Raw genomic sequence first — 14,822 nt, 5'->3', positions numbered from 1 at the left:
ATCCCTTCTTCGGAAGGTCTCCCATTGGCAAGACTTTCTTCTTCACCCAGCTGAACAAATGTGGCGCTTCCTCTCAGCTAGAATATGGATCACCCATGACCATCTCTAGTTTCGCAGAGTGGTCAGGACTTGGCTGCTTTCAAACCATGATGTAGAGGTCAGATGCATGCGAATGGCACCTATGTCTGCAGGTCTGAACCTCAAATATGACACCCAGTGCTTTCCTTTTAGGCCACACCATAAACTCACACTCTTCCAACCATGCACAGTGAAGGGGCTAGCAGGCCAGGTGACTGCTCTCAACCACTGTGTGACCGTGGCAAGGGGAAGTAGCATTGAAGGAGCTACAACTCAACAAGCTTGCATTAGGAGAAAACGATCCCTTTGTAGTGTGGTGTTTTTTGGTAAATGTTTGCTTTTTCATTTTCAAACCACATAAGGGCACTGATCTTAGGATGCAACCCATGCATTCACATACTTAGCATAGCCCCCTTACCTGTTCTTAGTGGCAGGCATGACCATTTGAGAGCTGTATGAAGTGCAGGTTGGGTTTTCAGCCTGGATGTGTTTTCAATTCACTTCAGCAGCCCGACAAAGGGATCTGTGATTTTCTTGCAGGATTAGGCCTCCAGACGTTCACCTTTTACTTTTAAATGGCTACAAAAAGGAGTTGCTGCTGTGTAAGAGCTTCATCTCAGGGGGATCCAAATTGTCCATAACTAAGTGGATTTGCACATGTTGCAATAGTCATGCTGCAGACACATAATACTTGCCAATCCCACTGACTTAGAAGGTGCAGGACTGCTGTTTTAGTGATCTTACAGCCTATAGACTCATGTGAGCCAGCCTCCTCCTTATGGGAAAGCTGCTAATTGAACCCGGTAAGAGTTCAAAGCCAGCTTCCCAAGCTGGAGAAGAACTCTTCGAAAGACATACAGTGCTTTGAAGTACCCGTCTTGGAGTAGCTCCTGCAGCTGGTATGTATGCGTGTATGGTATGGGGTTTTTGTATGGTAAAAAGCCAGCGAAACGCAGCCGAGTTCTGTACAGAGTCAAAGGCTAAGATGCAAACCTAGAGAGAGGCGGTGAGTGATGTACAGAGTCAAAGGCAAAGATACAGTCAATGTGCAGTTGGAGTGGTGCGTGGATTCTGTGAGTGGTAGTGACCTGTTAGTGCATCGTGATTAAGTGTTCTTTAAAGAGGTGCATCTTCAACTCTTTCCTAAATAGGGTTTTGGAAACAGTTGGGGGATTCCCGACAGACACACGATTGCTGTTCTAGACCCTGGTTGCAGGGTGGGGGTATTTCCGATGGACACACAAATGTTGGCATAGACCCAGGTTGCACAGACGGAGAGGGCTTGCAGCCTTGTTTTTTGCTTTAGCTTTTTCACAGTGCACTAAGTGGGAATGTTTGCTGGTGAAAACATGTGTTGGTGGTGCTAAAGGTGGCCACAGAGCTCATCAGTCATTTGTGTGATTTCTTTCTCATGATGTTAGCTGGATAAGAAGAAACGTGGTTATTTCCTTTCACTTAGTTCCCTTCATTGTTGGGTCAAAGACCGTGAGATGTCACTTCCGGTCACTATTGTGTCCTTCTTCTTTTTAGTCTCAGGTTGTTGGCATTTATGAACCAGACAGAGTGAACAAACCCAGGGCTTGGACTTGAGGTGGTGTTGCCACCAGGACGTGTTTTCTGTGAGAAAACAAATCTAAAGCAGTCTGTTTTTTTGTTTTTCTTTCACCCAGCAACAGGCTGAACCATGCAGGAGGAGGACTGAGATCATGGCATCCCCCCCCAGGGCTGGCTAGAATTTCATGTAAAGCGGCCTTCTCGGTGCTGACTAAGCGTTTTAGGAATGCCCTCCTCACCAACCTCCCCTGGCCTGTAAACCTGCTGGGATTCAGGAAAGCACTCATGACTTCATTTTGGATAATTCCCCCTGCATCCTCCATGTAAGCACTCACCTGTCCTCATTTCACCCAAACCACATCCACAAAACTTACCTTTTTACCTACACCCCCAATCTTCACTCCAGTGTGCACCTAGAACGAAACCCCCGGGAGATTCAGCTCTTCACACCCCAGCACAGCTGCAAGCACTACATTTGGCAATTCAGGCATCCAGACAGGCTGAAACACTGTGCCGTAAACCACCCATGGAACATTTTCACCCTCTCTCTTGATTAGCCCCACAGTGCTGTCCCACTCTCCTGGAAATGACACCTATATCCTGTAGGACTGAGGGTGGTATGACCAAAAGAGGTGACCGCCCCCCCCTCTTTGATGTACTTGAAATGGTTCTATTCATTGTGTGGTCACAGACTGAATTAAAGGCCAGGCAAGGTACTAGAACCTCTTTATCCACCTGCACCCCATGAAGGTGTGAATCCAGGTTAGCACATTGTTGCATCTCACATGAGGTCCAACCAGCAGCAGAACTCTATGGTAGAGAGTTCTAGACTGTCTGCTCACTCTATTCATGCATGGGAGCTCTGGTCTACCCGGACATAACAGCATGTCATTGATATTAGAGTGGTGCACCCATCCTCTTTACAGAGAAAGCTCCCAGCATCTTGCACTGCATATCACTCCTCTAAAAACACTAGAGCAGGAGAAACAGGTCTAGTTTTTTTTAGGGCTGTCAGGTGAGTCTCTGGTGATGTCGTCTCAGGTTGCCGAGGTTGTACCCAAGTATAAACTGTGATGGCACCACACTCAGACACACTGAGGCCCAGATTCTTGTAGCTGTCTGACAAGGCGGCACAGCACCCAAAGAGGCTGCGCTGCATTGCGTGACAGGGAGAGAGCAGGAGAGTGCCATATTCACTACATAAGGCTCTCTCCTCCCCACTCCCTAGTGCCGGCGCTGCTTTCAGCTGCTGTGTGCCAGGAACTCACCTTAGCTTAGGTTTTGTACTGGAAGGGTAGCCTTCCAGTATAAAATGCTATGCGTAGACACACTTAAAATCTTTTCCTACTTTGTATATGTGCTGCAGAGTGCAAAGTCTTCTTTCCATCAGCGTTAATTTTTGGCCCTAAACCCTGTCTGCCAATGTTAGCAGATAGAGTTAAGTGTCAAAAAGCATGGGTGGTTGCATGGCGATGCCCATGTACTACCCATGCAACACCCCTGTGAAGCAAAGTAATGCAAAGCAACGTTTCACGCTGCTTTGCGTTACTTTTCCATACAAACCAATGCGAATACCAAATTGTGTTGGTTTGTTAAACCCAAAACAGGTTTAGCATTGGGTCTGCGTTAAAAAGGTAATACTAACCAGATTCTAAACCTTTGAGAAGCTGGACTCGGAGATAATTGCTGCTCACGAGCATTCTGTATCTCCCGGGAAGTCATAAATGGATAAGCCTTTCTTTTTTGGGTTGTACAGTCATTGCTCTTCTTGTGTAGGCCATTCATAAGCACTTGGTTTGTTGGGAAGAGCCACCAACTAGCATACATTGGGTTGGAAATATCGACAGAATGTTTTTTTTTTTTTTTAGAGTTTTATATATCGCGAACTTGACCTGAAGGTATCAGAGCGCTTTACATAAGCACCAGTTACGTTACAGTCGGACACATTCATTTTTGGTAGGTAAGGGGAGATTAAGTGATTTGCCCAGAATCACAGGATGTTGAGCATCCCAGCCGCAACTCGAACCCGGTTGCCCAGCTTTGAGGCCGACCGCTCTAGCCATTAGGCCATATCCTCTCCCCAAATAACATTGAATCTGGCAGTGCACAGTACGTTAAACTGAATGATGGAAGGAACAATGAATTTTAAATGTATGAATTTTATGACAGATTTTATTCAAGATATGTGATTTTATGAGTCTGTATTTATGGAGTTTAACATGTTTAAGGACTAATTGTAAGAAACTGGCTCTATCTATACTACACCAAAATGAGGTATAGTGTGTATAGAGTCCAAGTGACCCCAGAGGTAGGCACAGGTTAAAGTTAGATAGAACCTTACTCTCCGTTTGTGGTAGAGTGGTCGAGCAGTAAGGCAATATCAGAGGACAGTGTTAAGCATTTGATGTACACGCTCAGTCAGCAAATGAATTTACACACTCAATGACTGAACTGTAGGCCAATTGTTTTGTATAAAAAATATACTGTTGTTTTATTTTAAAACCAAGCAAGCCTGGCACAGGTAAGTATAAATACTTTGTAGCAATAAGTTGCTGATTGTAGAACAGTTTGAAAATGCAATAGAAATTGTGCTTGTTTTGATTTACAGGGAATGCAGTAGGTTGCAACACTTAGCAAATACAGTACATTGAATTGAATTGGCTTTTTGAGTAACTTACAGGTAAGTTACTTTTCTCGTTACTTTTCTAACTCAGCGCTGGATACCTAGATTCAGCACTGGGACATTTCCTGAAAACAGGTAGGTAACAACTTTTTGGTTATTTGCATGATTTTTAAAGAATATTTTTAGATTTCAAAACTCCACACGTCGTTTTTTTGGAAGAAAAACAGTGCATTGAAATGAATAGGCTTTTTCAGTAAATTACAGGTAAGTTACTTTGTACGTTACTTTTCTTACTCAGTGCTTTATACCTGGATTCAGCACTGGGACATTTCCTGCAAACAGGTAAGTAAATACGTTTTGGTTATTTGTGGAATTTTTAAAGAATATATTTAGATTTCAAAACTCCACACTTAAAAACTTTTTGGGAAGAAAATTGTCCATGTTATCCTATGGTGGAAAAACAGGTTATCGGTTCACAGGTAAGTAATCTTCTGTGGGAGTTAAGGTTCTGGGGTTAGACTCAGGGCAAATAGGGGACCAAATTAGCACCAATGGTGCACCCTCAGCGGCACTAGGGTGGCCGGGTGCAGGGTGCTGTTTTGAGGTCGGGTGCCCTGTTGTGTCCAATGGAGAACCTCCGGTACAAAGAAACACTGCAAGCTCTGGGACGAGAATCTTCTGGATGCGACCACCACTTCGAGGGGTAAGTTGGGATGTCTTGGGTTGGTTAGGCACCTTCGGTTTGAGCAGACAAGGCCGTGGGGCGTCAGGTGCAGGGGTGCCTTGGGACGTCGGAAAGTCTTACCCGCTCTGGTCACGGAAGAGGGGATCCTCTGGATTGAGGCTGCAGGCGTCATCTGGAGGCTTGAGGCAGGTCAGGAGTCGCCGGATTTCAGTGCAGGATTGCCGGGGTGACCTCCTTGTGGTGTTTTTCCACTCGGGCCGGGTTCGGCGGGTACAGAGTGGGCTGGATTTGCGGTATCCTGCCGGAGCCAGAAGCTGCAGTTTGAACAAGTCCAATGTTCATGGGAGATTGGCACCTCGTCCCAGGATGTGCATTGTTTCAGGCACCCGAGAGCAGAAGGCTCTTGACCCAGGGGTCCAGAAACATGTCTGTTGGTGGCAGCCTAAGCAGCCACTCAGTCAGGCCACTAGAAGTTGGTTGAGTTTCAGGGGGCATCTCTGAGATACCCTCTGAAGTGCATTTTACAATAAATCCCACACTGGCATCAGTGTGGGTTTAATGTGCTGAGAAGTTTGATACCACACTTCCCAGTTTTTAGTGTAGCCATTATGGTGTTGTGGAGTTCGTAATGACAAACTCCCAGCACCATATACTCTTAATGGCAACACTGCACTTACAAAGCCCAAGAATGGACTTGGGCACTGTAGGGGCAGAGGGATCATGCCCTTGTGCCCTCACCATTGGCATAGTGCACCCAGCTGGAGGGGTGGCTGACCTAGGCCACGGCAGTGCTTTGTAGGCATGGCACACAGGGATGTGTGCCATGTCCACTTTTCACTTTGTTTTGCACCAAAACACGCAGCCTGCAAAGGCGTTGTGTGAGTGCAGTGGTACAGGACCTCTAAGGGTGGCACAATAAGTGCTGCAGCCCTTAGAGGCCTTCCCTGGTCACAGTGCCCTGGGTACCTGTGGTCCCAGTTACCAGGGGCTGACCTGTGGCCAGAGATGCCAATTGGGTTTGTTTTGGGGAAAGAACACAGGCCCTGGCAGCCTGAGTAGCAGGGACCCAGGGCACACCAAGTAAAGGTGCATCAGTAGTCTGGCAAAAAGTGGAGGGGTTACTGCAACAGAAACCCACTTTCCTACACTAATTAGTCCAAAGAAACCTTTGTTTGAACTGATATATAGAATTGCTGTTACTCACTATCCAGAGAACATGTTTGCTCCTTAGAAGTGGAATACTTATCTAAATGTATTGCAGCAGTCTAGAGAAGTTCTGTACTCTCCCTTTGAAATGATGGCTTAAGACGCGCAATACTGGCCTTTATTCATGAAGATATCAGAATACTGTCTGATCAAGTGTTCTATCCTTCAGCTTTCGTTATGGATTTCTTTAGTGTTCACTTGAAGTTCTCTGTGCTCTTCTTAGTGGAAGTTTGTATTCGGTGATTCAGGGATACTGTTTCAGGCATCCTTTGACACCCCACCAACATTCCTTTTAAATGTTCTTTGTAATTCTCTGGGAGGTTAATGTCTTCACCAACTTGGGATAAGGGTGTCAATGGTTGTGATGCTCAATAGTATTTTTCAACCACCACCACTGCCAGCGGAAAGTCCACCCTATTTTCACATCGTTTCTGACTTTAGTCTGCGGATATCAGTTGTTTTGTCCAGTCACCCAGTGCTGTGATCTGATGTAGCCTAAACCAGGCTATACCTTCGATGTGTGTCTGGGTCACCCATGGGGAGAGAATTTGGCCCTTCTGCTTCTCAGGCATTTTTTGTATACTGGTTGTGATATTAGCAGACATTCTGAAGCATTCAGATCAAGTGCCAGCCTTAGGGCTCACAGCTACCAGAAAGGGCTCTTACACTGGCACACATATGCCAAGCTCTGATTTAAAGAGACACCTCAAAGTCAGCTGATACATGAATTTCTGGCTCGAGAGAGTATCTTGCTTTAGATGCACAAGCCTGATGTCTGTGCCAAAGTCAAGCACCTTGTCCATGTATCCACCTTTGCAAGGGCTCTGTTTGTGGAAGGGTCACAGGTCAGACAAGACAGAACCCTTCAAGATCAGGAGATGGATTGAACTCAGACAGGTGCAGCCATTGATATGTGACAGCTAACAACACAGAAGAACCGCATGTACCAAGGCAAAGGGGCTGAATTAATGTAAGATGAGGAAATTGCTCATCATTTAAGGAGTGAATCAACTGTGGTGGCATCAGTTAGGTGCCCAGAGTCCCTCTGGTTGTGTTGAAGTTTTTGTGCACTTGAGCAACATACAGAATGGGGATTTACTCCAGAGTTTACATGAACACATTGAATTGGATGCTAATGCATTATCAAAAAAATTGCTTAGACTTAATAGAAGCGTCTTTTTACTAGCTTATGTTAACTAGGCCTCAATTTAGGCCTAGACACCATCTTTTTCAGAATGGATGTCTCCTGCATGCAAACTGTTCATTATTTCGACAACATACAGTCAAGAAAAGTCAGGTTTGTTTATTTCCATTGACATTGTTCTTTCTGTTCTCAAAGAAAACTTTACAGCATGGTCACAATAATATTTCTTTTTTTCAAGGACTTTCTGCTCGCTCACTGTACCCTATTCATTCATAATAGTTTCCTCTTGTACATGTAACTGGTTTGTCCTGCCATCTCTTGATGATATCAGCACAGAGTGGGCAGAATCAATATTCATGTAATAGAATAGTGCTTAGCTGATAAGGCAATATGACGTTTAATGAAACTGTGCTCTGATTTGCTGAGGATGTAATTCTTTTGCTCACGCCATGATGATTTAGCAGAATTTAATGAATTTCCATGCAAGAGAATTGTATATAAACCCCTGATTTGGGGGGTACACCATAACTGCTGTGAGCTTTCCTGAATGCTAGTAGGGGTGCTGTCTATTTCTCTATTGATTGTGCTGCTTACTTAGGACTTTGCATTAATCTGATGTGCACTTTATTCTCCATGCTGGCAGCCTTCCTGGAAATGACTTCATGCATTTGCGTTAATGATCTCTGTCCTGCACCCTTTTGAATTTTTGTAATAAATCATTTAAGTGTATTCCTGCCCTAGAACCCGGTCATTGCAGGCCCAATAGCTGTTCTTACTTAATTGACTGTATTTTTATATATTATGAGGAGCCTTCTCTTGGGGACACTTTGATTCATGAAATTGAGGTTTAACACCGTCTCTGATTCATCTACCTGTGGGCGTGATGCTGAGGTAATATTTTGGGGTGTAAAATTCTAAGGGTTCCCCGAGCCCACAGTTGCCTTTGTGCTACAAGAATTATAAATAAATTAGCAAATAATGGTGCAGACTTGTCTCTTAGGCACAAAGCCCTGACACCTGCTTGGTGAACTTACTCCCCCATCCACAAAGTCAAGCTCGTCTTGTGATGAAGTAAGAGCTTAGGCAGGAACAATCCAAACAGCGCGAGAGGAGGGGTGTTTGCTTATCCAACAGCCACAGGCAAGAAAGAGAAATGTTGTAAAAACAAAAACAGGGCACGAAAGAACACAAGACTAGCTTTCTGCTGAGAAGCCGAAATCCAACCTAAGAACAACAGCCAGGGAATACTGGGAAAATATCCCGCACAGCGAGGGGTAGCGGGGCAGGAGCAAAGGTGCCTCCAGGAATGTCTGCATGTGTCTTTAGTGAGTGAGCTGTGTTGCGTAGCTCACGCGGCAAACTGAATCCCTTCTAGGTGCTTGAATGGATTTAGGGAGAATGCTTAGTGGTTGCACAAGGTGTTGCCCTGAAATCTAAATTTAGGGACTTATTTACAAGCCTCCTGCGCCACCGGTTTGTCAATTATAATAAGGGGCTTATTGACAAGCCCCTTGCACTACCGGTATATCACTTTTTAGGTCTCGCCTGACCCAGCGCATGCACTGGTCTGGCCAGACTTATTGAGAGGGCTCCAAAAAGTGCTACCAGGCCCGCCTAGAGCTACAGTGCATGTGCGCGGGCGCGCCAGCCGCGATTACTTTCACTTTCGCGGCCACACGGCCGCTTTGATGTTTGATCACGATCGCGATCACGTTCGCGGTCCCACGGCCGCTTGGCATAGCCAATAGGTCTCGCTTTTGGGACCTTATAAGTATTTAGTTATGCAATTGTTGCATGGCTAAACACTTATAAGGTCCCAAAGGCGAGACCTATTGGCTATGCCAATGCTTGTTTCCATGTTATAAGTTCGTTTCTTGAGCGTCTCTTCCTTTAAATGTTGGGCATTCATATCAGATTGTGGTACATCAGCTAGGAATGTCTGCTATGAGTACAACACAAACAGAAGAATTTGATTGGTTTGTGATGCATGCCAGGCAGAGCAAGCGTTACATAAGTCAAGAGACACTGTTCTGCCCTGAGATCCTGGCTAGGGGCTAGGAGGTGATGAGTACTTCAGATGTAGGAGGGTGAACATGAAGGATTCTTTTGAAACAGCCAGGACCATCAGAGTAAGTGAATGATATGTTTTTCACATTTATATAGCGCTAACAACAATGCCCATAGCATCGTAGCACCATCTCTGAGTAAGTGCACTTTTATAGGGAACTGGAAAGGCCAAAACTCGATTGTGGCTGATGTGTGTTGGAGTTGGAAAATTGGTAGGGAGTATCCTGATGTTTTATTTATAAGGGGTTGAGTTGATTGTGTGAATTTGTGTCAAAGAACTGAAACAGTGACTGGGTCATGAAACTTGGGCTGGTAGAGATGTTATGGGGGGCTTGGGATCGGATTGTTAGGCCAGGAGTAAAAAAAGAAATAGCCCAGATAAAACGCAACAAGACTATAACATGGTGAGGTCATAAATCCACCTTAGTATCAGTATAAGAGCTTAATTTGTGGAAGCATCCGCGGCCCATGCAGGTAAGAGCGGTGGGGCTGGTTGGGGGGAGATTTTGACAGACGATTAGGGAAAATTCATTATTTATTTAATTCTCCCTTGTGGTCGTCTGTCGAATCCCACTCAACCGGGCTGGATGGGAGATGATGTGCCGGGTCCCAAAGTTTTTTCAACAGCCTATCAAAGGTTGTGGGGCTGAAAACAAAGGCTGCATAGCCTTGACTTTACCTCATGCTTCTTTAATCCACCACCAGACACTTTATCTCAATCTTGCGGGTTCTTTTTTTCCCTTGCTTTCTTCCTTTGTCACTGTTTTTCTGACTTTCTCTTCCTGTAGATCAGAGCCTGCTGAGGAAACATCAGTGCTAGTCCCCAAAAATAGGTGCGGTGGGCCCCACCTTCAAACAGCGGCTCAAATAAAGCACTGAGGCAGATCATATAAATGTGTGGAGCGCCCGAGTGGTGAAATGGGTTCAGGCCTTTGTCGCGAGGATTAAACACGTGAGAGACCATCAAGGGCTAGGCTGCAGCAGCAGTCTACTCTTAGGGGGTCACTGGAATGGGCTGAGAAGTGAAGGTGACAGGTGACAGGTGCAGACCTTGCTTTTACTTGAGTAGGCGTGGGGGCTGCCTCTTACTGTGAAAGTTAACTCCTATGTGTAGGTAGATGTGATGGGTGGACATGACCCAGAGGTGCTACAAACATGAAGGGTTTAGGTGCTGTGGAGGATTAAAATACAAGACTGTGGTTTGGCATGATTGTGGACAGCCACACTCCCGCATTGCAGAGTAATTGATTCACGTTTGGAAGGAAGCCCAAAGAGAGAGAAGTGGACGGGAAAATACAATTCTTGTGCTAGCCTGTGCTAACATCTCACCCCCCACCCTCCAGTGCCAGCCTCCACACTATCCACAATTTGCAGCCTCTCACACTCGTGATCAGTGCCAATTTCTCAAACTGCCCTCCAGTGCCAGTTTCTCACACTACCGAATAATGCAAACTTTTCACTCTTCACAGTTGTATTGAAGTCTCACTCACGAGCTCTTAATTAGACAACACAGCAGTGCACGCTTTCTTCATTGCTCTTCAATGTCACCATTTCACACTTGCCCAGCTCCTTACCCCCAGTGCCAAAGTCTGACATGGCCCGTGCTTAATTTGAGCCAGTGGTTTCTGGTGATCGTCATTAGTACTTAATTGTCAACCCTGACATTTATTACAGTCTGCCACATGATGGCGCTGTCTGTCTAATTTAGAGACAAGCAAAACAACAGTTGTTTATTAATTAAATATACATTAAAATGACAAATACCTGCCACCCATGCTATTCTTATAGTGTTGGGGGCCTGGAATAGTCTGAAATGTCACACAAGTAGTGGTGCGATGGTCAGAAGTTGTGTTGGTACTGTTATTGGCAGCGGCAATGTGTGGTGCGAGCTGCAGTGGCCTCCTGATGGGCTCTGGTACTTACTTTTTTATTAATTAAGCACTGCACATGGCCCAAAAGTGCCAGCCTCCAAACCAACCCACAGTTGACTGCTATTGCTAGCTCTTCACACTGTCCGCCAATGCTAACTTATCACAATGCTGACCAGGCTGGTTTCCACCAGTGCCACCATTTTAAAGTTATTCAGAAGTAGCATTAACTCACACTCCCAACCAGTATCACCATCTCAAAATACCCCTCATTGGAATTTCCTCTTACTGCCCTCCAGTGCAAGTTTCTAAAGCTGTTGACCAGTAAAAGCATCACTGCCCACCAATTTCACCATCTCACAATGCCCATTAGGGCAATCTCTTAACGTTACCCACTATTATTAGATTCTCTCATTGTGCACCATATTCATCTCGTTATTGGAGGACCACCAGCAGTGCTTAATTTGAGCCGGTGATTTCCAGTACTCGGTACCAGCACTTTATTGTCAACACCGGCACTTATGACAGCCTGCCACATGGTGGCGCTGTTTGTCAAATTTTGTGGAGAGCACAACAACAGTTCTTTACTATTTCAAAATACATTTAAATGACTAATGCCTCCCATCCAAATCTATAAGAATAGCTTGGGTGGTAAATATTAGTTATTTTTAATGTATATTAAATTAAAAGTCTGAATTGCCACACTTGTATGAGTTTGAAGGTTAGTTGTGTTGGTACTGCCATTGGCAGCGCTGGCGGGGGCAATGAGGGGTGAAAGCTGCAGTGCCCTCCTGACAAGGGGCCTGGCACTTATGTTTTTTTTTACAAATTAAGCACTGATCCAGCAGGGCTATTTTTCTGCACTGCCCAACAATGCCACCTTTTAACTGCGGTCATCAGTACGAGCTTTTTAAACACTTTTTAAACACTTCTCGCCAACGTCAACTTCTCAGAATTTGAAGTTGTACTGTCTTCTCTCACTGCCCTGCAGTGAGAGCTTCAACCTGTCTTTTAGTACCAGTTTCTGAACACGTCAACCTGCGCTAAACTCTCGCACTGCCCACTAGCGCCAGTCCTCGACAGTGCCCACCATATGCAGATTATCCCACCTCTCAGCACTGCCAGCTTCTGACATTGCTCTCTAGCGTGAGCTTCTTACAGTGCCACCCAGTGCATGTGTCACGCTTCCCATCGTAAGTCTCACAAGGGAAAACTCTTCAGCACAACGCCCAGCACTGGGAGTGCTTAATTTGAGCCGGTGGTTTCCGGTGCAGAGCACGGAACCTAATCATCAACACCGGCGCTTTTCATGTTCAGCAGTTAAGGATGCATTCCTTTATGGTAGACACCGGGAGATTAAGTGATTTGCCCAGAATCACAGGCTGTTGAGCCTACACCAAGACTGGAACCTGGTTCCCCAACTCAGAAGTCGGCAGCTCTGGTCATTATGCCACATCTTTTAACTACTTTCATGGTTAGTAGTTGATTCTGTTTTAGGTGGCGGTAACAGTCGAAACGGGTTGGTGGAGGCTGCCTCCTGTCAAGAGCCATGACACTTTTTTTTTTTTTTTTTTACAAATTAACCACTGCCCAGCAGTTCACATGTCACACTGCCCCAGTACTAGCTTCTCACACTGCCCACCGGCTTAGGGCCTCCTTGGTGAAACTGCCAACAGGTGCACCGTATGTGAAAGTGACATCTGTTCACTTGTGACAATCTTTGCACAAGCGAGAACAAATATCAAGGCTTCACGGGCTGAGGCAGTCATTCATGTGCCAGGCTGCTGTCTCCATGGGGATTCATGGGCTGGGGTAGAGTCAGTCTGGTGTCATGCTGCTGTCCCATGAGGCTTTGTGGGCCTGGCCAAGGTAGTCACGTGACTGTGGCTTTTTGAGGGTGGGACACCGTCCAGAATGTGACAGGTTGGTGTCTCGAGTGACTCTGCCCCAGCCCGTGAAGCCCCATGGAGACAGCCGCCTGGCACATGAGTACCTCTTCCCCAGCCCATGAGGCCCCATGGAGAAAGCAGCCTGGCACATAAGTGACTGCCCCAGCCCATGAGGCCCCAAGGAGACAGCAGCCTGACATGTGACTGACTCTGCACCGGCCCTAACGCTCTTCCAAAGCACTGGCATGTCATGAAGCGTTCCCGTTTGCCTGAGTTCCGGAGCATACTGCAGCCCTCCTGCACAGCTAATGAGCAATGCTTCACAGGCCCGTGTGAAACCCCAGGGCCCTCGCAAGGTTTAAAGGGCCCGCTTCCTCTCCTGTAAAACTCGCCCTTTCCGTCGCCTGTTCCAGCCCTGCTTATACTGTACAATTGTTTATTTTTAACGAGCTGCTCTACTCTTTCCTCCCTCTTTGTTACTTTAAACCTTACGCACGGGGCTCTGTCTTTAGCAATAAACCACAGAAAGTGCACGCAGGGCGCCGCCGGCTCGTGCTCGGGGTATGGGACGGGGTTTGTTTCTTGGGTGATGTGTTTCTGGGCACCGAGAGCGAACCGTCTGGGACTTTATTTCAGGGACCACAAGGGAGGCATGCCTTTAAATAAATAAATAACATAACTAGCCATCAGAATAAATTAAGAGACATTGCCCAACACAATGATAAAGAGGGGGAAAAGTAGACAGCAGACTTGTTTGAAATCAAAAGAAATAAATAAATTAAAAAAACATGAGAATCCACACAAAAGCACTAAACACCTTTTGTGAGACAGTGACAAAAGGCTAGTAGGGGTCTGGCGGCGAACGCGGTGCAGGGGGTGCGTTGCTGTGACGCTCGTGGTCACCTGGGGGCAGATGTAGTTTCCCAGCACTGCCTGAGTCAGGAGCAAGCCACATCAAGTCATCAAAGCACAACGCATCTGCTTTTGCCATTCAAACCAAATACGAGTTTACTTACTAAGCGGTCCGTGCTTCACGGTACAGTCACACGCATTACCAAATAAATTCTGCCCTGCGTGCGATAACTGTACCACCTAGGAAGTAGGTAAAGCCAGCTGTATCCACCTGGGAAGGATGAAAGGCTGAGTCGGCTCAGCTAGGGGTTCACCTCTATGATCTGCACCATAAGCGGGGGCTCAACCCACTGAGTTACCATTTCCAGCCCAAATAAGTAGTCGCATTTTGGGGGACAACACCCCCCCCCCTCCTTCTCAGCACCACACTGCTCCCCACGTCGTTGCACTCACCAGTGACCGTGGACCGGTACCCGTTGGTCAGCATGGCGGCGGACCAGGAAATGGTGGTGAATTGCGGTCCTGCGGCTGCCTCCTGTCTCCGCGCTCCCTCCAAGTGAGCAGCACCTCTGGGCTCTGGCAGTTTCCCTGCTTTGTCTGTTCGCTGCCGCCCCTCCCTTCCTCCCCACACCCTCCTGTCGGCAGGAGCTCGGCCTGGCCCGGTAACTGGACACCTTGCCACTAATTGGGCCCTGGTCCTGCTTGGGACAAAGTCCACTGTCCAGGGGAGGGTGACAGGGATGTGTTAAACCGGCCTGAGGGGAGGAGGGGTGGGCGTGTGGGGGGTCTGAGTAAGGGGAAGCGAGCACTTAAGAGCATCACACATAAAGGGAAGCGAGCCCTGACAGTCACTGCC

General features: G+C 46.6%; 1 protein-coding gene across 4 annotated transcripts in view; it reads right to left on the bottom strand.

Annotated features, from left to right (window-relative positions):
• AFAP1L1 (actin filament associated protein 1 like 1) overlaps positions 1 to 14,822 on the bottom strand; it is a 275,377-nt gene that overhangs the window by 147,457 nt on the left and 113,098 nt on the right. For 2 of the 4 annotated variants that reach the window (XM_085618163.1, XM_085618166.1), the window contains exon 1: positions 14,420 to 14,583. The exons of 1 other annotated variant lie outside the window; for it this stretch is intronic. In XM_085618163.1, coding sequence (XP_085474289.1) covers positions 14,420 to 14,453 — 34 coding nt within the window. In that variant the 5' untranslated portion in view covers positions 14,454 to 14,583. Of the gene's footprint in view, positions 1 to 14,419; positions 14,585 to 14,822 lie in introns of those variants that run through there. One more of the 4 variants, XM_085618164.1, reaches the window with a different exon arrangement.

The sequence above is a fragment of the Triturus cristatus genome, chromosome 7 (assembly GCF_964204655.1).
Source record: "Triturus cristatus chromosome 7, aTriCri1.1, whole genome shotgun sequence".
NCBI lineage: Eukaryota > Metazoa > Chordata > Amphibia > Caudata > Salamandridae > Triturus > Triturus cristatus.
The sequence above is the reverse complement of the archived record's forward strand: the minus strand, read 5'-3'. Positions and strand labels throughout refer to the sequence as shown.